This window comes from Anas acuta, chromosome 8 (genome assembly GCF_963932015.1).
Source record: "Anas acuta chromosome 8, bAnaAcu1.1, whole genome shotgun sequence".
Lineage (NCBI taxonomy): Eukaryota > Metazoa > Chordata > Aves > Anseriformes > Anatidae > Anas > Anas acuta.
In genome coordinates, this window is record NC_088986.1 from 1,035,117 (window position 1) to 1,062,531 (window position 27,415).

A 27,415-nucleotide genomic window follows, 5' to 3' on the forward strand; every position below is an offset into this window, starting at 1 on the left:
CCCGCATCCCCCCCTCCCGCTCCCCTCAGCGGGCCCCGCGCTCCCCGCCCGCCGCGCTCCCGCAGCGCCCCCCTCCGGCCCCGCTGTGCGCATGCGCCTTGCGCGCCCGGCAGCCCTCCGGCCGCCTGGGGGCGCTCCTCCCTTACCCCCCCCTCTCCCCTCCGCCGCGCTGAGGCGGCCGCGCCGCTGCCTGAGCGCAATCCCGCCCGGCGGCCGCACGGCTCCCTGCGGGCTGCGGGCTGCAGGCGCCGCGGGGCAGCCCGCGCGGAGGAGGACCCCGGTCCTTCCTCCCCCCTCCTCACACACACACAGTCCTCCCGCGGCTCGGCGGCGGCCGCAAGATGTCGACCAAGAATTTCCGCGTGAGCGACGGGGACTGGATCTGCCCCGACAAGAAGTGAGCGGCGCCGGGGGGCGGCCGGGGGAGAGCGGGGGGGGGGCGGAACGGCGGGGCCGGGCCCGTGTCACCGTCTGCTCCTCCGCAGGTGCGGGAACGTCAACTTCGCCCGGAGAACCAGCTGCAACCGCTGCGGGAGAGGTGAGCCCGCACCGGCCCCTCACAGCCCCCTCACAGCCCCTCACGGCCCCCTCACGGCCCCTCAGGGCCCGGTGCCGCTGGGACGCGCCCGCCACGGGGCGTTGTTGTTGCTGTTGTTGTGTTGCAGAGAAAACGACGGAGGCCAAGATGATGAAGGCCGGGGGAACGGAGATCGGCAAGACGCTGGCGGAGAAGAGCCGCGGCCTCTTCAGCGCCAACGACTGGCAGTGCAAAACGTACGGGGCCTGGGAACCGCACCCCGGGGGCCGGGACCCCACCCGCGGCCTGGGTGACCCCGCGGGGTGCAGCGCTGTGTGTAGCCCTGGAGGGGGGAAGGCAGCGGTGTGCTGAGCTCTGTCAGGGTACAGGCGGCTGTGCCCTGCGGACAGCGTGCCCTTTTGGTTGGTGGGCGGCGGGTACTTGAGTAATGGGACTGGGAAAAGGTTAAAAAATCAGGGCCAGAGCAGTAGAAGCTCGTGTTCCATGTCTGGTAAGCCAAGACACTTCCCAAATTAGGAACAAACAGATGGAAGTAGCAGCTTCACTGCAGTTTGGAAGTTCTTTTCCAATAGTCACTAAATACCTAACGAGTACAGTTTAGCACAGAGTTAAATAGCTGATATCGGAAGCCATCACTTGAGAATGTGAAGGTCTGCATTAGCAAAGGACTGCCTTCATGGAATACTTCAGGGGATTGGGGGTCTTCTTATAATTTGAGGGCTTTGAACCATTTGGGGTTTTGTTTGTTGACTCAGCTTTCTGAACTCTAACCGGTGAAACTTGGCTGGGTTTTCTTCCCAACTTGTGTTTTCTGCAACCCGAACCCAATTTTACCTCAATAAAGCCAGTGCCAGCAGTGAGCAAAAGCCCTTGCACACGCTGGTGCACCAGGCTGTTTCAGGCTGTAAGAAAACAGCAGAGATCCATGTCTGTATGTCCGTTTGGCAGCTGTAGGGTGACCAAGCATGCAGTTAGCACTGCTGCACGGTGCGTCCTGCATGTGCCAGCAGGGTAACGGGGACAAGGGGCAGTCCGTGTGCAGGGGTAACCAACACTCCCAGCACTCACCTGTTCTGGCAGCGCTTGGCGCTGTTCAGTCTCCCAGTCCTGCAGCCTGGGACCAGCAGGCGTCACTGAGGGAGTCCGCTTGATGGCATGTTCCAGGGCTGCTGCTGCCCCTCCAGGCATAGGGGAGGCCAGGCTGCCTCGTGGACCACCTGCTCTTCTCGTTGGGATTGAGCGGCGTCCTGGTGATCATACAGGTGGTTGGAGTGTGAGGGGCACTCGAGTGCACTGTGAGGTAGCAGTGCAGTAATGGAGCTGTGTGAGTGCAGCTGTGCTGCAGGGGGTGATGATGCCCGCTTATAAGTGTTACAGTGATCCCCCACCCCTTTTTGTGGCAGTGGGGTTTGTTTTCCTTCTCTTTTTTACTTCTTCCTCTCACATTTTGGAATGGAGATTTGGTAACACCAGTGGTTCCTTTATCCTTTATGGATAAGATCGCTGCTGGCAGCTGCTTTGCCTTCATGGAGTTGGTAGCTGCTTCAGAATCGTGTTGTTAAATAGTTCTTCAGGTTTTACATCAGGTAAAATATAACTTGAATTATGTGTTAACAAATTTTGGACTGTCTTGTTTCTGTTAACTTACCTGCCCGTTAGTTTTAATTCTTTCCCCATGATTCGTCTAGTGCAGTCCTCATCACCCTGTGTCATCTTCGTGCTGGCAAAAGACCCCCGGGCTCTCGCAGTTCTGTCTTGGTGACTGTTGGCCCAAGAGTTACCTGTGCTGTGTTAGTGACTGCAAATCACTGCTGAAACCTGGCAAATAGATTATTATGATTTCTTGAAGCGTTGCCTTAACAAGTAAGCTCTATAATTTGAAATAAAATGTTTCTTATTTATGCTTTGTGTTCTTCCTCTCTGAAGATGCGGTAATGTGAACTGGGCCAGAAGATCAGAATGTAACATGTGTAACACTCCCAAGTATGCCAAGTTGGAGGAACGGACAGGTAGGTTGTCGGTGGCTTTAAAATACTCCAATTACTGTAAGAAACTCCTTTTTACAGATCAGTATCATTTAATCAAAGGGACTGTTTTCATGGTAGAACTAGCAAAATTGAATAATCTTTTGTATGTAAACAAATCTGTGGGCTCTTACACACTTAGTAGCATAGAAAACTATGTGATGGCTACGTTTGGAAGGTCATCCAACATTTGCTTTAAACCACCACAATATTTGATTTTGATTCTGAAGAGTTTGGAAGGAGTAATGCAGTGTGTTCCTAAACTCAAAGAACTCTAGCATACACTGTGCCCGTTTACAGGACTCTGCAGGCACAAGAACAGCATTTCAAGGCCATACAGCTCAGACTGTAATTTTTAATGAGGTTGAAAGTCTGGTCACATGGATGCATTTTAAGTTCCTTCTGCATTGACAATGAAGCTGAGCAGTGAGTAGAACAGAGGATATCCTCATGGTGGGGTCATAGCTGTTCATAACGTTACCACTGCAAATGGGTTCAGGCAGTGAGTGTAATGCAGGTTATGACATTAAAGCGTAAAAACAAAAAAGCACAGAGCTTATTATTTAAAAATAATACTTCTAAATTTCTTTCAAGTTCTGGTATCCTTCAGAGTAAGTCTGTGGTTGTGTACACGACACGTAGCATGTCACGGGTACCTGCAGCAAGTTCCAAACTAGGCTGAAATTGCACTGAGTAGTTGGAGTTTTCCACTTGTGTTATGAAAAGGAATAGCGAGTTTCTTCAGGAATCTTGGCAGCTGTGCATTTGGAAGCAACCACAGGACGTTTTTATTCTTACTGCTCCCTGAGGGTCAGTATTCGGCGTTGTGTCCCAGAACAGCTGTGGGAAGGCAGCAGACCGGGGTGCCCAGAAGCCACGAGGGAGCTGCCTGCGGGAAAGGGCTTTGGCAGCACCAGCAGTGGGAGAGCAGCCAGCGAGCGTTGCCCTCGCCTCTGCAGCTGGCCGCTTCCTGAGCCTGCTGCTGCCTGCTCTCACAGGGGCGTTGGGCTTCAAGGGCAGTGCCTTTGGTCAGGCCCCTGGAGGTGTGCTGGTGCTTCCCCACACCGAGCAGCTCTCAGGTGCTGCAGCCCTGCTGTAGCTCTTTGGAGCTGTTGCTCAGCAGGGCCCTACTCCTGACTTAAAATGTTTTCATTCTTTTAAATGCTGCCACATCTCTGTTTATGTGACTTAATCCGTTTTCTCAATTAGGTTTCTCAGAAAGTATTTTTAATAGATGTGTGGGAACAACTCATGTTCTTCCTGAGATCACACTGCATTCTCGTGGCATGTATTTATAAAGTCACTGAAGCCACTTATTCTAAAGTTTGTGCTTGATGTAGCTGAATTTGGCGCAGCACAAGAGCTTGTCTTATTTTACCACTTTTTAAAGGATACGGAGGAGGATTTAATGAACGAGAAAATGTTGAGTACATAGAACGTGAAGAATCAGATGGGGAGTATGATGAGGTAAGCTGAGGTACATGCATTACTGTGGAGAGACATAGCGCGTGTGTTGAGGATGTGTGTGTTTACGTTTGTGTTCCTGAGGGGGGAAAATGCTAGTCAGGAATACCTTGTGGTGCATCTCTGCCAAATGCTCAAGTGTAAAAGTTTTGAACTGAAATTGAGTGCATCTGTGTTGTCTTCTGGGGGCTAGAAAATGAGAATCAGTTCAAGTTAAACTGCTACAAGCTGTGTTCATTAATGTACTTAAGGAGTTGGTTTCAGGGCAGTGCATGCTGTTTTCAGATACGTTCAACGTCATTTTTATAAACACAGCATAAACACAAATGTAACAATAGCGCTTTGTTAAAATTGGATTTCCATTGATCTTGTCTGGAGGTACTAATCGTATCTGACAAGCATCTCTTTAAAAGTTTTCTTGTTGCTAATTGATATTTCCTCCTGCTTCTCCTTTCCTTTGAATAATACCTCATTTAAAATAGGTGTACATTTATTTTCACATAGAAAATGTGTCTTATCAAAAAATAGAGTTAGAAATGATTTTTTGTAAGTGATATTCTAATGGAATGAAATTTTTTAGTTTGGTCGCAAAAAGAAAAAATACAGAGGAAAGCCAGTTGGTCCTGCGTCTATCCTGAAGGAAGTAGAAGATAAGGAATCGGAAGGGGAAGATGAGGAGGATGAGGATGAAGATCTTTCCAAATATAAATTGGATGAGGTAGTCTCATTTTTTGTTTGGTTTGTTGCTAGCAAATTTTTAATGACTACTATAATGTTGTTTAGTAGTAGGTAAAGTTTGGCATAAGGGGAATGTTCTTGAACAGTACTTACAGCCTTTTAAAATTACTTTATAGAATGAAACTTTGTTAAATAATATAAAATGGGATAGTGAAGACTTCAAATGTTTGTTTGTAGTCTTTTTATTATTCTGTTGTGAAACACAAATTTTCAGTCCCTCTACTGAATAACTTTTTAGATCTCACTAGGTGCACTTTAGGCCTCGTTTAATGCCCTAAGAACAATATTTTCAAAGGTTGAACTAAACACCAAATAAAACATACAGGTTATGTGAAGAAAAAAATGACAAACACAATGAAAACATTTCTTAGATATTTCTTGAATATCTGAATTTTTCAGGATGAGGATGAAGATGATGCTGACCTCTCAAAATATAATCTTGATGCCAGCGAAGAAGAGGACACTAATAAGAAAAAGAAATCCAATAGGCGCAGTCGTTCTAAGTCCCGATCCTCCCACTCACGATCTTCATCGCGCTCATCCTCTCATTCAAGCTCAAGGTCTAGGTCCAGGTAAACGGGTACAGGTCAAGGGTAACGCCAGGCAAAATGTCAGTATCTAACTTCTCTATTTACTTTTTTTTTTTGATTGCCTTACAGTTTTAGTTTAATAATGTTAACAATTTTATGTGCACAATTTACAGAGGTAGATGATGTTCTGTTCTGGCCTTCTGTTGATCCTCAATAAGAAGGCTTTTTATGTCTTGCTGCTTTTTGTGAATTAAGCTGGTATTTCAATTGAATTCTTCGAATGTTTTTTCTAAACTTATTTTCAGTTTTATTTTTAGGCTTGTTGACCATAAGTGGTTCAATGGTTGTGCTTGGTTTCAGTAATATTGAGTGGAGGTATTGAACAGTGAATCAGATGGGTGGGATTGTTAAAGAAGGAAGAAGTAGCAGAAGAGGGCAGCGATGCAGTCCAGACAGAATGGAAGTTGTACTGGAAATAAAAACAAGAAACTTGAACTTAATTTGTTGGCAAGCAGTAAAGCTTTCAATACGGTGGCAGTGCTGTCAGAGTAACTCTGAAGTTTTAGTTAAAAAAAGATAATTGTGATCTGGATGGTGAAGCGGTAGAACAGGTTGCCCAAAGAGGTTGTGCATGCCCCGTCCCTGGAACTGTTCAAAGTCGGGTTGGATCGGGCTTTGGGCAACCTGATGTAGTGAAAGATTGGACTGGATGATCTTTAAAGGTTGCTTCCAACCCAAACCATTCTGTGATTCTATGACTTTGGTTATGGGGTCACAAAAAAGTCTGCTGGGCAGATTCAAGAGCTCGCTTTGTTATTTACATCTAGTAACATATGAACAGTTCAATAATTTTTTTGGAATCCCATCACATGAAGCCTGTTACAGCTTTTCAGCTGCCTCACAAGTAATACAGTGATGATACTAAAAGGTTTAAGACCAAATTGGTGCTAGCTCATCATAAACATCATATACATAAAGTTCAAGTTTCTTCTAATCTTTGTAGCTTTGTAACTGCACCTCTCAGTTCTGACTGCTCTGATTGCTGCCCAAATTCTTCAGACCTTCATACTAACCAGGTGTCAGCTACTCTCTCCCTTCTGCCTTTCTCCACATTGTTATCATGTTTTTTTTCATGCTAACTCTTCTGTGAGATATGTTCTTAAAAATTTTCACCCTCCCTACTCATTCAAATGCCTCCTTGAGACTAATAGTTGCCATATGGTTCCGTGGAGGAGCATTTTGAGTAACACTTAACTGAGATGACTGGCTGTTAGCAAGTTTTGTGAATAAAATGAGATGTGTAGGAAGATCCTGTCACTTTTGAGGAAGTATTGTCCCACGTGAGGACACAAATGCAGCCCCTACTCTTAGGTTTAGGGGTGGGAAAGTCAAAGAAGGCAGAAGAGTTAGTTTCATATGGCCATAACCTCGTTCATAACTCCAAAATGTTAACACCCAACTAAAAAGTAGTTTCAGTTGACTGACATTTGCTAGGGAACTTTCAACTTTCTGCTGTGCTTCTAGTTACAGATAATTTATTGGCAGAATCAGTTGGTTTGGTTTTCTTTTTTCAGCTTTAAATACATTATTCTAGTTAGAAAGCAAATGTTGGTACTGCTTTTGTTTGGCAAAGTGAAATGAAAAAGACGTGTTAACAGTATAAACTGGGAGATAGACAGCATGTCTATTTTCCCTGAAAGGATTATTAGAACTTGCTTCTTTTTACAACTGTTGCTGTTACAACTGTTACAAGTCTCCTGCCGTTTTTACATATTCATTGTGGTTTGTGCTTTAAAGAAACTCCATCAACATGACAAATTTGAAAAGACATTTAAGTAGTCACGAGTAGTGTTAGACCTGTCTGTGTTTTAGCCAAGAGTTAACTACTGTTTGATTTTTAATGCAGGAGAAAATCTTGGCAAAAACTGAGAACTGTTTACAGAATGCTTGTGAGAACTGTCTTGGAGAAAACTTGAGTTCTAATACTCTTAATCTAACCTGCTTTTCAAGGAAAATGGTGGTTTCCAATTAAAGCACAAACTAAAAGTTCAGGCATTAATTTCCTGAAATAATTAATGGTTGTGCAGTTGTTTGATTCATTTTCCAAAACAGCTGCAGCCCTGTTTAATGTTTGTGCTTTGTTTTAGGAAACATAATAAAAAGCTGACTTCTCTAAATTTTTGAATGCACCATCTTACTATGTTAAAGTTACTGTTATCAAATATAACCTGTCGGGAGGTAGGGCGAAGTTGGCACTCTTGTAGTGAATCTAGCCCTTGTCTTCGATGTGTAGCTGTCTCTGCTGCTATCAGTAGCAGTTACTCTGCTAAATAAAAGTCAGATACTGGAAAAATATCTTTTGTGTTGTTTCAGGTCCCATTCAAGAAGTTCTTCCAGTTCCAGATCAAGATCTCGTTCCAGTTCCAGAGAACACTCTAGATCTCGTGGGTCGAAATCAAGGTGAATGAGGTAGCACTCTCTCCTTGCAGAGAGAGAAAAAAGGGCAGAAGAACCAACCACTTGTTTATTCCATCATAAAATTATGCTGGTCAAAAAACATTAACTCGTTTTTATCTTGGAAATCAGAATTCCTGGGGTCTCGTCACAAGATTGTTACCACTACAGATGTGTTTCATGAGAATGCGAGGTTTTGTTTGAAGAGTTTAAGTCTGATCTAAGCTAGACGAGTGGACGCCACAGATCTTCACTTTGAAGGAAGAAGAATCTGAATGCATGTTTACTTGCTTCAGTAATTCTTGCTGTTTCTACTTGGGCTACTTGATATGGAAGAACACTAGAAAATATGCTATGCTTTTATTTTTGTGTGTAGCGATAACTTAATTTCCGCTAGATAGTGCTACCATTATCTCTCTAAATGTGGGAGGAATGTATAAAAATGTTGGACAGTAAATCATGTGAAGCTGAAAGGAGCTTGAGCTAGCTGACATTTGCCATAGAGCAGGTACTGCACTGTGTGGGAGAGTCTAACAGAAGCCTATAAATCCTTGAGGTGTCCTTGCACAGTCATCCCATTGCTAGGTCTCTCCTTTTGCAATGGAATGAAGATTGCTCCCATCTCCATGCATATAAGAATCTTAAAACTGTAAAATAAGGAAAAGAAATGGGAGCTGAGAAGACTGATGCCAAATGGTGCCACTGCTCTTTGGTGGCACAAACATTCCCTTGCTGTTCACATGAGGTTCAGTGTCAGGTGGAGTTGGTGCTTTTAGGAACACGAAAGTGCCTGTGCCCCAGTAGATGCTGAAGCTCGTCAGCTGAGCTGGGTTATTTGCTTGTACCACGCAGCATCCACCGAGTGTCCTCAGTGCATTAGCTTCCGTGAAATAGGACTGCTTCGTTATTTACAATGAGAGTCCTGGAAATATTTTACCCATAACATGCACTCTGTTTTTTCATTCATTTGTGTTTTTTCTTCTTTTTTTTTTTTTTTTTTTTTTGTAAAAAGTTCTATCCAGCTTACTGAAGAAAGTCTTGTTAGGTACTTTTATATAACTTATATAATTTTGGAATTATGGTTTAGGACTTTCTAGCTCTGTTATATTTTCCAGAAGTGTTGGTTTTTTTTATTACTTTTAGATAACAAACTTGATTAAGTGCTTGTAAGTGAAGCTCGTTCATCTGTTTTAAATGCCCAAATGACTCTATGCTAAGGTTATTTTTTTAATGTTTTGGTAAGTTTTACTATCTACCCAGATTTATTCTGAGTTTTGTAAATACTCCTGAGGGTTTTTCCCTGCTCTAGTAAGATGAAGGCAACTTCTATTGTGAAACATCCTTTAATAGCAAGAAATGTCTTTAAAAGCAAGACATGGTTAAATTGGTACGTGATTTTCACACCGTTTCATTTTTGTGAATGTAACTACTGAGGAAGGTCCTTACGTAGGTATATCGGCTGTCTCCTGTCCCAGTCTCCCATTGCTTGTTTGTCCCATTGCATAGTACTGATGAAAGCTGGAAAGAGGTTTCCCAACCATTGGTGGTCTGCGTATCAAGAAACACTATATTTAGCAAAATTTATTAAGAGAGCTACTACGGCAGTAGAAGTTTTTATTGGCAGTTAACTAAGGAGTAAGTATTAAAGCATCCACAAACTTCTTTTGATAAAACACTGATGTAAATAGAGTAGTGAGTCTTCATGAGAACTGTCTCTTTGTTCTTTCTTTGTTCTTTCTATATTATACCAGAATTAAATCTGATTTATTTCTTAATCAATAAAGATCCAGCTCCAGGTCCTACAGGGGGTCTTCAACCCCAAGAAAAAGATCTTACTCAAGCTCTCGTTCATCGTCATCCCCCGAGAGAAGCAAGAAGCGAAGTCGTTCTAGATCTTCTTCATCTGGTGATCGCAAAAAAAGACGATCGAGATCACGGTCACCCGAAAGGTTTGGGTTTATGTAGAATAAGAATGGGTGTATTTAAATGTGTGATTTTTTTTTTTTTATGAAGATCTGAGATTCACTGGGAAACAACTGAATCTGAGCAGTTACGTTGATATTAAAAGTAGTTTTCTCCCTTTCCCTGTTCTATTACTTCATATTAAAACCAGTAATTGTGCTTTTTCCCCCTTCCCTCTCCAATAAAACTTCCTCCTGTTAGGAACGTGTTCCACAGAAAGACTTGGGTCACCATTCTTTCAGTGTGTGAAAGTGTTAATGTGTACATTATTGATTTATTTTCCTAAGTAAATATTGCATTTAGAAGTTGTTTTCTACTTTCAATATTAAGCTTACTGTACGTTTTTAGTATTAAATTCATATTCATAAGCTTAAACTGGTGTAAAGTTATCTTTATATTCTGATAAGGCCCCTATCAGATATACTTGGCTTCCAGCTATTATAGGGTACAGACTACTCAAAGTGGGTGTTAACATTGATTTCAACTTATTTCTTTGCATGCTTTCTCCATTTATATCTTGCAGACGCTGCAGATCATCATCTGGATCTTCCCATTCTGGTTCCCGTACAAGTTCTAAAAAGAAATAATGTATTAAAGGTCACATTTAAAAAAAAAAAAAAATCCAGTCAGTGCATGAGACATTTTTAAGAAGTCGGTGTCTTACTTGGTCAGAAGTGCTAAATCTGCTAGTAGAGGTGCATGTCTGTCCTTGCTTTCTGGAAAACTGCAGCTTTGTTCATTCATGAAACAAAAAGTGAGATAGCATTTTAAGCCATAAACTCCCTAGAGGAGGTGTGAAGTTTTTTGGGTTTTGTTTGTTGTTTTGATTTTTGGAGTAAGGTTTTTTATCATTATTTTGAAAGATTCAGTTACTTGATTTCTGGCGCTCTTATGTATGAGCAGTTGTGGGTTGGATATGTTCAAATGCAACTCTGCTCTTCATGTGGCAATTAAAAAAAAGTATCTGAGGATATCGGAGGAACCCATGAACTTTCTGCATCCAGCTCCTTGTTTGATGTAGCTCTTATGGGACCACAAAAGATTAGTGTAGCAGTAGGGCTGTTGTTGCCTGTTGGATCAAAGTAGTGAGTTCTTTAGGTCGAAGTATTTTTTTTGTTTTTCCATGTTTCAGTAAAAGTGTAGATCAGTGCCCCCCTCTGCTGCTCAGTGCAGAACAGCTATTAAGTACCCATCGTACAGTTCTGTAGAGTGAAATGGACTTCATTTCTTCAAGGAGAGGATGTTTGAGACGTGGGGCACTGTCCTCTGCATTGCTCAAGTCTCTTAGCTGCCAGTGCCTGTCTATGTAGAAACTGTTTGCTGCAGTCAGCAAAGTGCACTTTCTGCAGCTGGTACTGGCTGCAGTATTTTCACATGCATGGATCCTGGACTGTGCGATCCTTTCTTACAAAAGGATCGTTTAGGAGCTACTCTTGAGGAGGAAAATGGAACTAGCTTCTTGGAATCAAGTGAAGTTTCTGCAGGCCATCTGTAAAATTCATTTTCGGCAGACAAATTTTCAAGGTATCTGAATTTTATTTATATTTTAAAATGAAAATTAATAAAACTGTAGAAAGTTCTGACATCTTAAATGTGTTCTTCATCAATCACTCATTTTCCCTTAAATGTTTAATTTATGGCTTAAAATGCTGTATGGAATTTAATTTACTAGTAATATTACATTAAAACTTGGTCTCTCTTGAGCTCCGTTTGATTAAGAAAGGTTTAAGTATCTTCAGTGCCATCGCAAGGTAAGTATGCTAAGGAAAATTGTTCTTTTTAAGCAAGGAAACAGCAATATATCTACAATTATTTCAATTGTAAAATTTAAAACCCATAGTTAACAGCTGATTTTTAAAATGAACTGCACCAAAACAAACGGAGCAAACTAAAAACTGCATTCTGCTTTTTTTTTTTTTTAAAGACACTTCTTTTGGACTGTTATATAAGCAACATGTTTTTTGGTGTAGAAATATTTTGATAATCTTTTTGCAGAAAAAAAAAAAAGCCCTGCAATTTCTTCTTTAATGCTTTCTTTATATCTAACTTCCATGCTAAATGTGTGTAGATTGCACAAGAGCAGGTTAGTCTTGTAACTGTGCCTCTGACGACTTTAAAGTCCAACTACTAAAGTGTAAAAATCAGATCTAATAGATGCTATGTTGTTACCCCTTAGTTTTTTTCTTGTGCTTTGTATTAAAATTGTTGCTGTACTTAACAGATGAGAACTTTTAAATTTAGCAAGTGATAGCCTACAGACAAAGGAAAATTATGGTTTCATTTGGCTTAGATGAACTGTAAAGCAAAATGATTCTGTAGACGAGTGTAAATAAAACCTGTGAGTCAACTATGTCGCGAGTGCTTTTTCTTAGACACACAAGCAAATCTTTCTTTATAAGGTACACTGTTTCTTACTACTGCAGTGCAGGAAGGACAATGTGTCCACTTGCCACATGCATCGTAAACTTTCAGATTGCTGAAAGAACTGAAAATAATTTTGGAATTAAGCAACACGTTTAAAATATTTTTCTGAAATTTCAAGATATTTGGTATGTATTCCAGAGCTTCAGAACATTTTTGGAGGAAACAATGTTTGAATTATTTTGATTACTACAGTTTAAAATACAAAGGCACAGCAACTGTGGAAGTCCTTCCTGCCTGTTACAAATGATACAAAACTTGTCTTTAATTGCCAAATTGGCAAATAAATGACTGAGCATGGCCCACCTTGGATGAAACACAAAGCTAGGTTAGGCTCAGGCTGTAAGGAAGAAAAAAAAAAAAAAGTGTGGTGTTTTCTTTTTGGTTGTTGGCTTTGTTTTCTTTAGTTGTTTTTGTTGGGATTTTTTGAAGGTTGGGAACTACCCTTGGTGGCCCAGCAGTAAATTTTTTTGTAAGCTCTCCGTGCCCAGCATTTAGCCCCTAGGACCGGATAAATGGATGCCTATGGAAATAGAGGTATTTCTGTGAAGCTTCATCAAAGACCAGTGAAGTCTGTAATGGGCAGGGAGGCCAAGTTTTGATTAGGTTAAGTTTAGTTCTAATGTGTTTTTCTAAGAATTAAATGCAATCATGAATTGTAATGTTGTTTTTTGTGTAAGCATTCTTCTGTAGTAATTGAAAGCTAGAAAGTAAGTCTTTAAAAAAAGGAGACTAATTTTATTCAGTTTGGCAATAGAGTAAAATCCACTACTTTAAAATCTTTTTACTTTTAGTAGTCTAAATTCAGGTATTCCGTTACTACCCAGCATTACAGTGTACAAGTTGGTGCATCTTAGAGTAAGATTGCTAAGTTCTCTACTGGGTAACTAACTCCTTGGAGGAGTTAGGACATGGCTTGTACACTCATGTCCAGTACAAGTAATTATGATGAACCATCTGAGATTAAGCAGTTGTTTTTTGGGGTCTTATTTCACAATATTTTTATCTTTAGGAAGGATAATGATCAAGTCTTTTTCAAGTCAAATACCAAATGAGTCACTAAGATCCTAATGTGAATGTTCTTACACAGTCTGAAAAGATAAACTTTAAATGGCAACAGACTGAACCAGATGGATGTTTTAATTATGCCCTGGATTTTTGACTGGTGTTACGTGCATCACCCTGTCTGCGTGAAGTCTCACTGCCACCCTTTCAAAACGGGGGTTCTCAAAAGGCTGCTGAGTGATCCAGTCTGTGACACGAAGATCGTGCACAGCCAGCCCAGCATCTGCTGCTAACTCATGGAGACTGAGTGGGAGCATGTGGCGGGGAAGCTGGGTGATGCTTCATCTTTGATCACTTCCTTATCCTTGCAAACTTAGGTGTTAGAACAATAAGCACTGTTATATTGATCCAGAAACTTTGGAGCCTCTCCTTGATGCTGCTTGGTGCTGTGTCTGGACGTCAGCAGGTACATTGTTTACAAATGGGCTACTACAAAGACCAGAACTCCCTCCAAAATGTTTGAAGCTCAGAGTCCTCTTACACATGGGGGCGTCTCTGTGTTGATGACAATGCCTCAGGGTCAACGTGTCCCTGCCGTTTATTCCTATCTGAGGAGTTTCTGTGTTAAGGACGTTATCTGTGCTTGAGTTTCTCTCCAAAACTTCCATTTTACATGCTTATGGGGAAGAAACTCTGCTCTTTTAAAAATCAATTTCATTATTTGTTCTTGGAGCATTAATGAAAAAATTATCACTGCTTATAGAATTTCCTGGAAGGGATCAGGATTTTTTCTTCTTTAATCACAAGTAGCATGAGCTAATAGGGTGCCTCTTTTGACTTATTTTTTAAATGCAAGAGTGCAGATAGTTGTACAAACTTGCTCCCTTGTCCAAATTTTGGAACACAGGGAAGAGTGATGTACTTCTTAGAGTTCAAGTATGATGACAGATTTGAGCAAGTCTTGTGCAATTTACTAGCTTTACCTGTTCTACCATTATCAAAATGAGTTGTATTTTTAGTGGAAAAAGGTTGCTTAAGTGTTTGTGGGGAAAAAAAAAAATCCATGGAGTGCTTCATACTTAGTTTGGAAAAATAGAAATGATACATGATACTCTGGTGCTTTTTTGTGGTTGTGGACCCCATCCAGAAATAACACAACGGAGCTAGCAGGGAACATTTCCACTGTAAAACCAGGGGCCGTGGATATAAAGCACAGTATCAAATGATGGCATAAGAATTTTCCAAAAGGCTGGGGGGGGAGGACACATGACAGAAAATACTGTGGCAGTCTTTTAGGCTTATTGTTTTTAATAGCACTTGTAATCCATAAAACTCTTAAAACCTCTTTAAATTGTTAACTCTGCTTTGACAGGAAAGGTGAGTTAAGTGAGTTACCTGTCGCTGACTGTAGAAAACGAGACAGAGATTCCTGCTCATGAGCAAAGAAAATATTGTAACGTGAAACGAGGCCATATAACAAAATCAGCACCAGCTCTAACAAGGTGTAACAATGTCCTTAGGCATCCCACCAGCTTGGGAAAGTCTTGGCATCTTCAGCACGTGCTCACACAGCTTTGAGCTATAGGTGTTGTGTTAGCTCAGGATCTTGTCAGCTAAAGAGAAAAACAGACAAACTGAACAAGGTCTGTCTCTGAAGAGTTTTCTTGGATTTTGTTTGGATTTCAGTGATGATTAATAGATGTGTTAGTGTGTCTGTAAGCATGTAGTGAGCCAAAAGCCAGTGCAGGACACTGGTATTGGCAGTCACAGCGTATCGTCGTTTATGGTCTCAATTTGCAAGCAGGTTTATTACAGCACTAACACGATAACACTCAGTGTAGGTTGAAAGCAGTGACTGTGTGGAATAATTTAGGAATGGTGGGACAAAGAGCAAGAAAGATTATCGGAATTTTGTGTGATGGAACACAGGAGACCCGACAAAACAGCCTCTGAGAGACGGATATAGGGCACTGCTGGCAGCAGCAACCGCTGCCAGGTACAGGAGGGGGCCCAGCTCCTTCCAGCTGAGAGGGAGAAAGGGAAATGGTTCAGTTTCGAGTTCCCGAGGAGCTGCTTGAACGGAATCGGGTTTCGGAACCTCGGTGTGGGAAACCTGCCCCGCTGCTGCCCGCCTGGGAGGCGCTGGGCTGCAGGCAGCCTCCTGGGCTCCAGGGGGACTGAGGGGAAGGCAGGGGCAGGGGCTGCGGGCACCGCGCGGGGGAGCCGCAGCCCCGCGGGACGCAGCGGGCCCGGGGCCGGGCGGGGGTCCGGCACGAGGCGGCGCCCCCTGAGGCGAGCCCCGCGCCCGCCGCTCCCCTCCCTCAGGGCGGGCGGCACCGCCCCGCCCCCGCCTTTAACGGCCGCCGCCCGCCGCGGGGCCGCCACTGCCGCGCCTCAGCCCCGAGCCCGCCCGCGGGGCTCCGCCATGGGACGGGGACGGGAGCGGGACCCGCAGCGGGACCCGCAGCGGGGCCGGGGCTCGCCGCCGCCATCGCCATCGCCATGAGCCGCCGGCCGCTGTGCCAGGGCGGCCCCAACGGCAGCGAGCCCGGCGCCATGCGGCCGCGGGGCAACGGCACCGGGCGGGCGGCGGCGGCGGAGGGCTGCGGAGCCGTGTCGGTGGCGTTCCCGCTCACCATGATGATCACGGGCATCGTGGGCAACGCCCTGGCCATGCTGCTGGTGTCCCGCAGCTACCGCGCCAAGGAGAACCGGCGCAAGCGCTCCTTCCTGCTCTGCATCGGCTCCCTGGCGCTCACCGACCTGGCGGGGCAGCTGCTCACCAGCCCCATCGTCATCGCCGTCTACCTGTCCGACCGCACCTGGGCGGCCGTCGACCCCTCGGGCCGCCTCTGCGCCTTCTTCGGCTTCAGCATGACGGTCTTCGGCCTCTGCCCGCTCTTCATCGCCAGCGCCATGGCGGTGGAGCGGACGCTGGCCATCCGCGCGCCGCACTGGTACGCCAGCCACATGAAGACGAGGATGACCAAGACGGCGCTGCTCGGCATCTGGCTGGCCGTGCTCTCCTTCGCCCTCCTGCCCATCGCCGGCCTGGGCCGCTACACGCTGCAGTGGCCCGGCACCTGGTGCTTCATCAGCACGGGGGACAGCGAGCTCTCCGGGAGCTTCTTCGCCTCCACCTTCGCCTGCCTGGGGCTCTTCTCGCTGCTGGTGACGGTGGCGTGCAACCTGGCCACCATCGAGGCCCTGGTGTCTCGCTGCCGGACCAAAGCGACGGCGCCGCGCTCCAGCAAGCAGTGGGGGCGGATCGCCACCGAAACGCTGATCCAGCTGCTGGGGATCATGTGCGTCCTCTCGGCGTGCTGGGCACCGCTGCTGGTAGGTCACCGCCTCGGCTGCCACCACCGCCTAACCCAGCCCTGTGCCCAGGTTCCTCGTGGGCACACAAGGGGAAAGGAAGGGGACAACAGCCGGGATGGGGACGGAGCCCTGGGGGAGCAGGGAGTGGTCCAGGAGGTGGGCACAGTGCAGCACATCGGGAAAAATAAAACCAAAGAAATGCCGTAGAAAGGAGGGGTGGTGAGGACAAGAAAGGCCGTGTGAAGAGGAAGAGGGCAGGATGTGAGGAGTCGGTGGGTCTGGGAGGAGGGCGCTGAGGTCTGCACCCTGCCCTCAGCAGCCAGACGGGGAGGTTTACCCAGTGGGTGGCACAATCGGGATCTGAAGGTGCCGGAGCAACGGGACCAGAACCTCCCTGCTCCTTGTTGGGGTGAACCTGCCAGCAAGTTCACCCAGCCCCTTTGTGATGGAGCCCTGTGCTGATGGGAAGGAGTTATTTCATAGTTTTTATTCACTCCTGATTTGCACCAAAACTTATCTCTGTGGTTTATGAGGATGGGTACAGTGTGTGACCTTGTAAGTGCCCGCTAGTTTTCAGCAGGTTGCTCACTCTATCTTATTTAAGGCAGCGCTTCTGAATTTCTTTCCAATATTTCATTTTTCCTCACTTGTGCCCCTTTTTGTCAAGCTGGGATGAATCCTTCCTCATGGTTTAGGAGTAGAAGAGGCTGAACCCACCTCTGCTCCTACTGTATGGGCTGAGGGCACATCTGGTAGTCCGGTACCCTCTATAAAATGGCCAGTTTGTCCTGCTGCCAGAGGACAGTGTGACTTTCGGAGAGTTTGTGCTTGGAATCCTTAAGCAGGAAAGGGCTGAAGCTTGCTGTAATAATTCCACAGTTACCTGGCAGGTGCTGTGTGGCCTCGGGAGGGTTTTTCTCCCACTGTGCACAGAGAACTTGGCTGGCCCTGTCCAGGTGGCGGCACATCTCTGCCAGGAGTGTCGGGCTGTCCCACCGATGGGTACAGCCAAGTCCCAAGGGAAAACGCTGGGATTTCTTTTTCTCTGGAAGTTAACTGCCACCTGTTTGTCCTCCCTAATTAAAAGGATGAGAACATGAGAAGGCCGTTATTAAATGCAGGAAATGCATTTGCCTCGCAGTCCTAGTTTTTGCATTCTTCCCATCTGGAAGCAGGTTCTGCCCTGTGCTTTGCCACCTTCCACCAAAGCTATCACACGGGGGGGTTTAGCCAGCCTCGTAGCATAGAGCAAAAAGGGGATGAGAGACATCTTTTCCTTCAGAATATGAACACTCTGGAAAATCAATGACGAGGCAGGGATTCCCTTGGGTGGTTTGCTGCCAGTGGTATTTTTGCAGACTTAAAAACCAGAGGTCAAGCCAGTGCAGCTGAACGGACCTGCGGGAAGTGGAAAGGAGGCCCCCGCGGCGCGAGGATCAAGCAGAGGGCAGAGCTGCTGTAAGCACTCCGTGGCTCAGAGGCTCTTGGGGCCGCAGACAGTGCTGGGAGGTCGGCGCCGCCGGCCCTGGCGAGCAGCCCGGTGCTCCGGGAGAGAGCGGGGCTGCGGGGAGGACGCTGCTGGGCAGCCCCCGTGCTGCTGCTGCGGCTGGTGCTGCCCGGCCGGGGTGAATCTGCAAACAGCTCACTTCCCAGCACAGCAGCAAGGCTGCGAAGCGATCGCTTGGGCTGTGGGGTCCTGCAGGGCTGCTCCGTCTGGTCAGCCTGCCAGGCGTCGTGGTGTCAGAATCAAGTGTCACAGCTACACCAGAAGTTTTGTACTTCCATTTTTTCTATACAACTGCAAAGGACAAATTAGGAACAAGTGGCCAGGTTTTTGGAGGAGTGAGCTTGGAGCAAGGCAAGTGCATTTTCAGTGAAAGCCAAATGACAGAACTCAGTTAACCTGTAGCTGCATCATTTAGCAGTTGTAAGAAACCTCATTTAAACAGGAACCTAGGGATTTGCAGGGGAGACTACATTAAAAAAGAGTCTGAGGTTTATAACTGAGAACTAATGGATGCTGACAACTGTTTGCCTAATAGAAACAATGCCCCTTCACACAGACTTTATCTGTTGATGATAATGAGAATATCAAATAGGATTTAACAGAAAAGCAAAAGTTCCGATGATAGCGACTGAACAGCTTAATGAAGCGTCCCTCCCCGAGATTTATGGGATGTTTGGTAGAAGAGAGGAACTGTATTCATAACGCAGGCATGAGATCTCTTATTGTGCAGTCAAGACTTTACTTGAGTTCAGCATGGAGAACCCGAAAAATGCCCCACTTACATGAAGTATTGCTTTATTGTAAGTGGCTTCCAGTCTGCACCAACCTTCTGTGTGTTTTGGTGTTCAGCTGCTGAACGTACCCACTGGAATAAGCCAACAGCAGGCTGAAACGAGTTTGAGGTAGCCTGGATAAAGCCGTTCGTTGTTTGCACAGAAGCACAGCTGCAGCACAGGCTGTAATTCTCATAATAATGCTTTTAGCAGCTCCAGGTTACAAAACTATTCCCTCCCAGGGCTTTACAAAATTGCTCACTCCCGGTGCTTTCACGGCTATTTAAAGCTGAACTGCTCAGCTCTTTTGCTGCTTTTCCTTTCAACATACACGTTCCCCTAAGCCCTCCCATCAGACAGAAAGCAATGCTAGTCTACTTTACAGGTGTTTTTATTATAAACGTAGTATTTGGCAGTATTTTTAAATGCACAAAACCGCTGTGGAAAGCACCTTTACCTAGGGAGAGAGGGCAGTGGTATCACTGCTGCACACACCTCGACTCCACGAGCCAGCAGTTCCTGGCGGTGCTCCGCTCCCCTCTGACGCCGAAATAGGCGCCTGGTGCAGGTGTCCCGGCCTGCTGGTCGCTGTGGTTTGCGTGCTGCAGGGAACACCAAGCACCTGCCAAAAGGCTGGATTTTGCCAGATGATATTTGTCTTAGGTAAGGGCACAATGGAGCAGTAAAACGTAGAGCACGTGCCTGTTGGAAGCCTGTTGGACTTCCCCGGGATCTGTCATGCTTCCTTGCATTACTGCCCTTCTGCAAACAGGTTTTCCATACTGAAATCCTCAGCCTTCTCCGTCAGTTCTCCAGGAGGATTGCAGTAATTTCACTAGCACGGGTTTCACAGAAACAGAGAGGGGATTTGCTTGGGGTCCCCCCGCAGTCCTGCGGGACTGGCAGATGTGTGGGCTTGTCCCAGCTTTGCCTGCAGCAGGCAGTGTTCCTGCTGTACAGGAGAAATCCCCATCGGTTCCAAGCAGTGGCAATCCTCCTTCAGGGCTCCACAAGGAGCGTGGAGCCGCAGTGACATTTGGCTTGCTCGGGCTGAGGTCTTTCATTCTGCCTTAGCTTCCACAGAGGCAGTAGAAGTGAGTCCAATTTCGACTTTAAAATAAGTTGGTACATGACTACAGGTATTGTCTCTCCATCAGGGCTCCTGCACAGCTCGCTCACCACAGCCATTATTTGTATTTCATCAGCAGAACCCTGTATTCCTTCTATAGCTGTCTTTGCTATGTGGGAGAGAATTATTTCAGCAACAGATTAGGACGAATGGGAGCGGAGAAGCAGTGTAAACAGATAAATCCTCCTGTCTTCATGATGCATAGAAAACATGCTTGGATTTTTGGAAGCTATCTCATGAAAAGATTTTGCAGTTTGGGACTGGGAAGTTCACATCGGATTCTTACCCCACATTCCAGACCAGCTACTCACAGCTCTTGCTTCGCCTAAAAATACATACCTGCAAGCAGAGCAACTGCTTTATTATCCATCCTTTACTGCAGCCCCATGGCCCCATGGATTTTGGTAAATGCCTCCTAGCCGGGGCAGGGCAGGAGCCTGAGCCTGTCCATGCCCAAGTGCTGCACAAAGAGCTCTGCCGTGAATTCCTTGTGATCTCCAATCAAAAAAACCTTCCGACCTAGTTTGTAAAACTGGAAAAATATCTTTGGGAAAGACTTTTTGTCTTTTTTTCCCTAAATACTATGAAAGTTCATTTCAAATACTTGGTAACGTGATAGCAAGCCGCCTGGATCCCTGAAGTAACAGACCGCCCATTTCACGCTCACCCCGCGGCAGTGTGTCACGGGGCGATGGCAGCTGCCTGGGAACCTCTGAAACAACCCGAAAATCTCTCCTGAGCTGCAGACAAACTTCATTCAAAACGCTGTAAAGATCCCTCACAGAGCATGCCTGGGCATCGGCTATCAGTTCAAAAGCCACAGCAACGGAAGCTGAATTGTAGAACTGCATTCAGTAACAGCGACTGTTATCTTATCAATTAACTGTGATTACCAGTCGCATTACTACAGGCGTTTTAAGCCCACGCTTTATTGGCATGGATCATATAGTTCGATGGGCTTTATTCCACCTGACGTTGTGCCCCATCTTTTTGCAGTCTTCCTTCCAATTAATTTAGCAGACCAGTACAGGCCGTGATAAATGGCCTCTAAGGATATCAAACAGAATTTCCAGTAGGGCCACCGATGGCCCCACAAGTATTCCAGTAAGGGAATATTATGTAAGAAAGACAAAAATAAACAGCAGTTGCGTGCTTGAGAAATGCATTTTATTAGTCTGATATTTTTGTAGCTCCATGGATTCAGTAACAAAAGAACCAGATAACGAGGTCTGCAACTCTGCTGCGGTGTTCCCCAAAGACGGGCTACAAGAGCTGATTTTGGGCTTGGGGCGCTGCTGAAGGTGCTGCAGGCCCGCGGGGACAGGCATGTGGTGGAGCTGGGGCTGTGTGGGTCTGGTGCGTGGCCGCCTGGTGTGCTTTGGGTCTGTATCGTGTGTTTTTGAAAACCTACACCAGTGGCTACTTTTCATTTTATTTAAATGAAATGCAGCAGATGGAATTCTCAACTGCTTCTATTTAAAGAAACAAAAACAATTCTGCCTTGCTGTTGGAGTGGCCGTGTGTCCCGAACTCCTCCAAGCCTTTCCCAGGCCACCACACGGGGACTGATCCCGCACCCAGAAGATTCCTCCAAGAGGCCGAATGCTGCCTGCAGCCAGCTCCCAGTGGTGGTGCTGCTCTCTGACAGCAGTGCTGGGCTGATGAAAAACCCACATTGCTGTGGGCATGGATCGTGCTGGCTCCTTTGAGAGGCCAAGGTCAGGAGCTTGCACGGGGCTGTCAGTAAGTGACCGGGAGCCCGGTCGCTTGGGCAGGTCCCTGCACATTTGGGACTGGCACCCGTCTGGTGCCTGGCACCCTCCTTGCAGACCCATTGAACATCACAGCGTGGTGCTGCACCGCCTCCATGACATCCACTGTGGGCACAGAGACCGCGGGGCTCCTGCCTCCAGCCTGCAGGATTTCCTGGCATTTGAGGCCTTCGGGTCACAACCAGAAAAGATCTGCGAGCAAAACCAGGACCTGTCCAGGAAGAGTCACAGCACGCAGCAAACCCTGGCACCGTCCGTCCCGAGGGGCAGGTGGCTTCCTGCTGCCACGGCTCGGCTCCTATCGGGCCACCAGACTTGCTGGGGTGCATCCAAAAGCTGGTCCTGTCCTCCCATGCTCCTGGCCTTGGTGTGGAGCAGGCGGGAGGCACAGCAAGGTGCAGGAGTAGAGGTGTTTCCCCGTCACACAGCCGACACGCACGTCGCTTGGCAGCAAGCTGCTCGCCGAACACTGCTCAGTTCTTCTGGTCCCTGTGTTTGGAGGCTCCTGGGGAAGACTTTGCAGTACAACATGTGATGTAGCTTATCTGCAGAGAACAAGCTAAACGCCTCTGAAGCAATATATTTTAAAACTGCTGCAGCTGATACAAATTAAGGGGAAAACTTCAGATCGCAGATACCAACCAGCTAAACCATGGGAAATGAACATATCTGACATCTCTCAAAACGTGATTCATATTTCCCATAGCTGAATGTTGGTATATGAGAGCATCACAACGCCCAGCACTGTCTCACCAGCTTTAACAAGACGAAGGAAAGCTGCTGTCCCTTTTTACCTGGCTGAGCAGCAGCCCGGTGACTCAAAGCCCACGCTCCTGCAGCCAAAGCCCAGCACTGGGCAGCGCTGCCGGGCCGAGCCCCCCTTCAGCTGTGGGTTTCCTGCACAACCCACAGCAAACCAGCCCTCACCTTGCAGGAGCGCAGGTGTCCTTGTGTTCTGAGGCTCCTTTTGCTGGCAGTTGTAAAGCAAGGTTTTATCGTAATTTGGAGAATGAGGAAGCCCAAAGTCTCGTTATTTCGGTTGGCTAAATCATTGCCCTGCAGCCTTCAGTCACTATGTCCTTCACTGACTGTGAGCCGTGTAGCCCAGCGGCCTTGGAGGCAAAGCTGCCTCGTCTTAAATGAGTGAGCCACTACTGCAGCACCCGCGGGGCAGCTGTGTCCTGCCATCTGCCACCACGCAGCGCCCGGGGCAGCCCCATGCTGCGGGACTGCTGCAGTGAGAGTGCTGCTGCTCCTGCTCGCCCTCAACCCCAGCGGCACCGACCCGCACACAGCGCTCGGCTGCCACCGGAGCTGGCTGCTCCGAGCCCGAGCCGGGGAAGACGCCGGCCATGGAAACTTGTGCTCGTGTGAAACATTTCGCTGTGCCGGTACCATCACAGTCGTGCCCGTCTGGATGTCGTGGGAAATGGATTCCTGAATGCATCGCTGGGTGCGCCGAGGGAGCGGACTGAGGGCAGCAGGCGGGGGTTAGAGGTCAGGTTAACACAGAATGCCGTCTGCGGCTTTCAAAACAAAATCTTTTTTTCAGTTGACATAAAATACTTTCTTGTCCTCAAGTCCAAAGTGCTTTCATTAACCCTTTTATTTTGGGTCACTTCATAAGCAGAATAACTTACTTTAAAGTCTAAAATTTACATCATAGAACAAAACATGCTGGTTTTACAAGAAATGTAGACATTTTAGTATATGAAAATCTTTATCCTGACATCTGCTATTCATAACGTAATTTTGAACTACTCATTAGGAGTTATTCAGCTGTTGTTTGCAATTCTGATAACACGGAAATGATAAAATGAGTCCCTCTGAATCAATTTTGCCAGGTCAGTGGTTTCCCTTTCTAGCCGCCGGGATCTAGCACACGGCTTTCTGCTAGGTGTCAGGCAGGGGAGCAGCGTGTGCTTCCTCACGTTAGCATGGGGTCTGCAGATCAGCCGGGTGGGTGGCTGGGCGGCAACAAGTTTGTCATGCTCGTTGTACGTGCGCACACAGACTGAGCTGTTCTCAGAGCTTGCTTGCTTGTTACGGCCTTGGTCTGAAATCGAAGAGGAAGGAAAAAATCCCTTGGCAGGATTTTATCTTCAGGGGTATTTGCACGTACCGATACAGATCTGGTCTCTTAACTTGTATTGTTTTTTTCCTCCTGACTTTCTTTAGATAACGATGCTGAAGATGATCTTCAGCCACACATCGTTTGAATACTGTAAGGTATTCTCTCCAGAAGCCCAAAGCTCAGAACTGCACAAGGAGTGCAATTTCTTCTTGACAGCCGTGCGCTTGGCCTCACTAAACCAGATACTGGATCCGTGGGTTTATCTGCTACTAAGAAAGATCCTCCTGCAGAAGTTCTGTCAAGCAGCCAACGCTGTCTCCAAGTGCTCTAACAACGAGTGGAAAGAGAGATCAATCACGTTGTCAGATGAAATCCGACGGACAGCGGCGTGAAGGAACGTTGATCCACTTGCATGGAAACTGCTTTCACCAACAAGTGGTTTTAAATCTTACTGTGAATCAGGGTGTTTGTAACGCGCTCGCATCTGCATAAATGGCTGAAAACGGCATTACTGAGTGGCCTTACAGTGCCAAATTATTATTTATCCAACGTGCCAAAAATTCTCAAATATAGACAAAGCAATTGGGTTTGTTGCTAAATTCTGTTGTTATTGCAATTCCTAACTGAGCTGCAGAAAATGACTTTTTGTGTGTCTAAAATAGAGTCTGGAGGGATTTTTTCTTACATTAAGGTAGAAAAAATGATTTTCCTATCAGGGGACGTTTGGAACAGATTCAACAGTTTAATTACTGAGGAGACCCACTCCTATATATAATTTTAATACCAAGATTATCTGTTTCAGAGAGTCTTTCTTCCTCCTTTTTTTCTGGAGGGACAAAGAGAGAAAGGGGCAAAATGTAGAAGAATTAAAGGAAGATAAAACTCAGATTTTATTTAGATTTCCATGGCTTAAAGCTGAAAAGGTTGTATTGTACCAGTGATGGTAGATCATCAATCTCTTTCGAGAACTGAATGTAGCCTGTGTCTCATGACACATATTGTCCTGACAAGTACTCATTCTGCGTGGATGCTAAAGTTAGCTTATCTGCTGAGTAGGATGTAGCACTGGGACACAGCGTAAAGTGAGAGATCTGTGGTTTGTGTTGTGTTTTTTTTTTTTTAATAGCAACCTGTGAAACACCCAGGCATAACAAGACTTGCCGTTACCAAAGCACACTATAAAACTACTTTGCGCAGATGGAGAGAGTGATAAACAGACTGTAAGTGACAGTAAGTGTTCTTCTTCCTGTAGATAAATGGCAAAGGTTTACAAAGCCAGAAATACCGCTTTCATATGGGTGGTTTTATTTGGAAACGCACATGTCTGGGAATCAAATGAACATCAAACGATTCTTAAGTAATGAGGATACCACTCAAAACTTCTTAATTATTAAAATGCTCTACACAGTAGCAGAAGTATTACCTGGGAACAACTGATCTCTTTCTTCTTTCCTCCAAAAAGACAAATTTGAGAGATGCGGCAGCTTTGGGATTTTTTCAGATAATGGAGACTGGAAGAGATGGGTAGAATTATGTGCATCAGTCAAATCTTTCCTCCAGGTAACTTTCAGGTTTTATTAGAAAACCGAGTTCTAACCCATTTGTGTCACATCTGAAGTTTATTTTCACAAGGACTGCATTTTTTTCCTATTTTCTTTGCCCTTTTTCTAGATGATAGCCTCTAATGGCTCCTGTTTAATGGCCTCTTAGGTGAAATTACCTGCAAAACAATAAAATACAATATATTGTGTAGTGGTACACCATATACTTTGTGCCAATAATAACCAATTCAGGAGCCTTAAAGGCAAATATAACCCTGCATCCGCTTGGAAGTTCTCATGGGAAATTGAATTTTAATTGATTTTTGCTTCCCTTCCTTTGTTTGTAAAAGTAACTACTCAACAGAGAAACAAACTACTCACTTTCCTTGTTCCGCTGCTGCGTAGTCCAGTTGTGTATCTTCGTGCCAGTCAGAAGTAATTAATCTGACAGCAGAAGCCTCTCTGCATGAACGTAATGTGGAGGCAGGGGGGTGCGTTTGAGTGCCACCTAAAAGCTGAAGTCTTACTTTCACTCAAGGGCCAGCCTACCACCACGGCGAGGCACTTTGACACTTGGCAGGGTGCCGCCTGTGTTCTGCAGCACTCCCCAGCTGCTCCGGGAGGCAAACCTCTTCCTCCAGCCTCACTGCGCCGGGCAGAGGTCGCGGGGAGCTCGGCCAGCCCCAGCCCCATGTCCTTGTCAGCGGTGGGGTGTGTGGGGAAATAAAAACTGCACTGGTTCTCTCGGGAAAAGTGTCTTGCAGGATTCAAACTTTTTTAACATTATTTTGTGATACACAAAGCCTCTTCTGTCCGAAGGATTCATGTTGTTCAGTTTGTGTACACTAGCTGTTTAAAACTAATAAACAAGCCCAGTCCCTTGTAAAGTATGTCGGGATGACCTTAGTAATTAGGCCGAACCATTTCTGAATAGCAGCGCGGCCGGAGCATACGGCTTGCCGAGGGACAGCGAGTGGTCAGGAGGGAGACGCGCTGTGAGAAGAGTGACTCGGTTATCAGCTCCTCTACAGCCACAACAGGAAAATGCTGTTTTTTCTTTTACATAAAGAATCAAATATGTGGTAACGATTAAATAGCCATGGGCTTGTTATTCTTAAATAGGTCAGGGATGGTTTCACCATTCACTTAAAATAATTCTGTTGCTCCGTGCCTTTCCTTAGTGAAGTAGGACACTTCTGAATTTGGAAAAAGTCCATTCTTTCCATCTTTGTGCACAGTGATATGAAGGAGAATATACTTCACATATCAGAAAATGGGAAGGAATGTCTGCTTTTCATTTGTTTACAGAAGAGGAGTCTGAGCACTATTTGCCAGCCATGCCTGCCGTAACGTGACATGGCTGGAGGAACGCACTTTCAAAAATGAATCAGAAAGCTTTAGCATAAATTAAAGTTTTTATTTCCCACTTACTTTTTCCAGTGGGAAAGTGTATTTTTGTTGCCTTTCTTTAAAGATGCCTCCTATGTGATGTATTTAAATTCCAGTACAAAAGCATTTCTAATACTGGTTTTAATATGTTGTATTCCTGTCAAAGATTTTATGGAAGCAGTAGCGAATGGGAAGCCTACTTTGAAATCATCGTTTGCCTTATAAACTAGCCTGTTTGTGTACCAAATCAGTGTGTGTTGTGTCTGTCAGAATAAAAGCCCAGCAGAATGACCGGCCTCCCGTGCCTCGGTTCCTGCCGCCGGGCCGCGTGCGCTCAGCAGCCGCAGGCACTTGAAGCAGCGCTGCTGGTGGCCCTGCTGCCGCTTCACGGCCTCGCGGGGGCTTGCAGGGCTGCACCGCTGCTTTTTGATTTAAAAGAATTGTTTTCAAGCTGGATCAGCTCAGGGATCCAGTTTACAGCGGAAGCCCCAAACCCACCTTGTCTGCTGGTGAAGGATTTGGCACAGCCAAAATGTGACTTCCAGGGAGAGCAGGGTTCACCCGCTCACACAGGGCGATGAAGCACGGGGCCCCAGAATGTGGCAGCTTCGATGCTGATGTATTTTTCCCTTAAAAGTTCCTGGCCCAGAACTGAATCAGAATTGGTGGAACTTGCCTTAATAAGAGAGAAATAAATACATTATTTACATGATGTATTTTTATCTTTTTATCGCATTTTGTAACTTCAGCACAGCCCTCTAGTGCCTCTAAAG

General features: G+C 45.9%; 2 protein-coding genes across 2 annotated transcripts; both read left to right on the forward strand.

Annotated features, from left to right (window-relative positions):
- Positions 1–240: 240 nt before the first annotated feature.
- Positions 241–12,057, forward strand: ZRANB2 (zinc finger RANBP2-type containing 2). The gene is made up of 10 exons (XM_068690172.1): positions 241–397; positions 486–538; positions 666–774; positions 2,465–2,547; positions 3,953–4,029; positions 4,607–4,744; positions 5,164–5,336; positions 7,668–7,754; positions 9,533–9,697; positions 10,234–12,057. Exons 1-10 carry the CDS (start codon positions 342–344, stop codon positions 10,295–10,297), a joined length of 1,005 nt encoding a protein of 334 aa, XP_068546273.1. The 5' UTR covers positions 241–341; the 3' UTR covers positions 10,298–12,057.
- Positions 12,058–15,453: 3,396 nt separating this feature from the next.
- PTGER3 (prostaglandin E receptor 3) lies at positions 15,454–26,938 on the forward strand. Its single transcript, XM_068690510.1, has 2 exons — positions 15,454–16,475; positions 23,817–26,938. Exons 1-2 carry the CDS (start codon positions 15,639–15,641, stop codon positions 24,102–24,104), a joined length of 1,125 nt encoding a protein of 374 aa, XP_068546611.1. The 5' UTR covers positions 15,454–15,638; the 3' UTR covers positions 24,105–26,938.
- Positions 26,939–27,415: the final 477 nt, after the last annotated feature.

What these genes read in the sequence shown, in the direction of transcription:
- ZRANB2 (XM_068690172.1), top strand. Translation starts at nt 342, where the DNA reads ATGTCGACCAAGAATTTCCGCGTGAGCGACGGGGACTGGATCTGCCCC. An exon ending in TCTCGTGGGTCGAAATCAAG is followed by an intron (nt 7,755 to 9,532) that starts GTGAATGAGGTA and finishes TAATCAATAAAG; the next exon opens with ATCCAGCTCCAGGTCCTACA. An exon ending in AGATCACGGTCACCCGAAAG is followed by an intron (nt 9,698 to 10,233) that starts GTTTGGGTTTAT and finishes TATATCTTGCAG; the next exon opens with ACGCTGCAGATCATCATCTG.
- PTGER3 (XM_068690510.1), top strand. Translation starts at nt 15,639, where the DNA reads ATGAGCCGCCGGCCGCTGTGCCAGGGCGGCCCCAACGGCAGCGAGCCC. An exon ending in CGTGCTGGGCACCGCTGCTG is followed by an intron (nt 16,476 to 23,816) that starts GTAGGTCACCGC and finishes GACTTTCTTTAG; the next exon opens with ATAACGATGCTGAAGATGAT.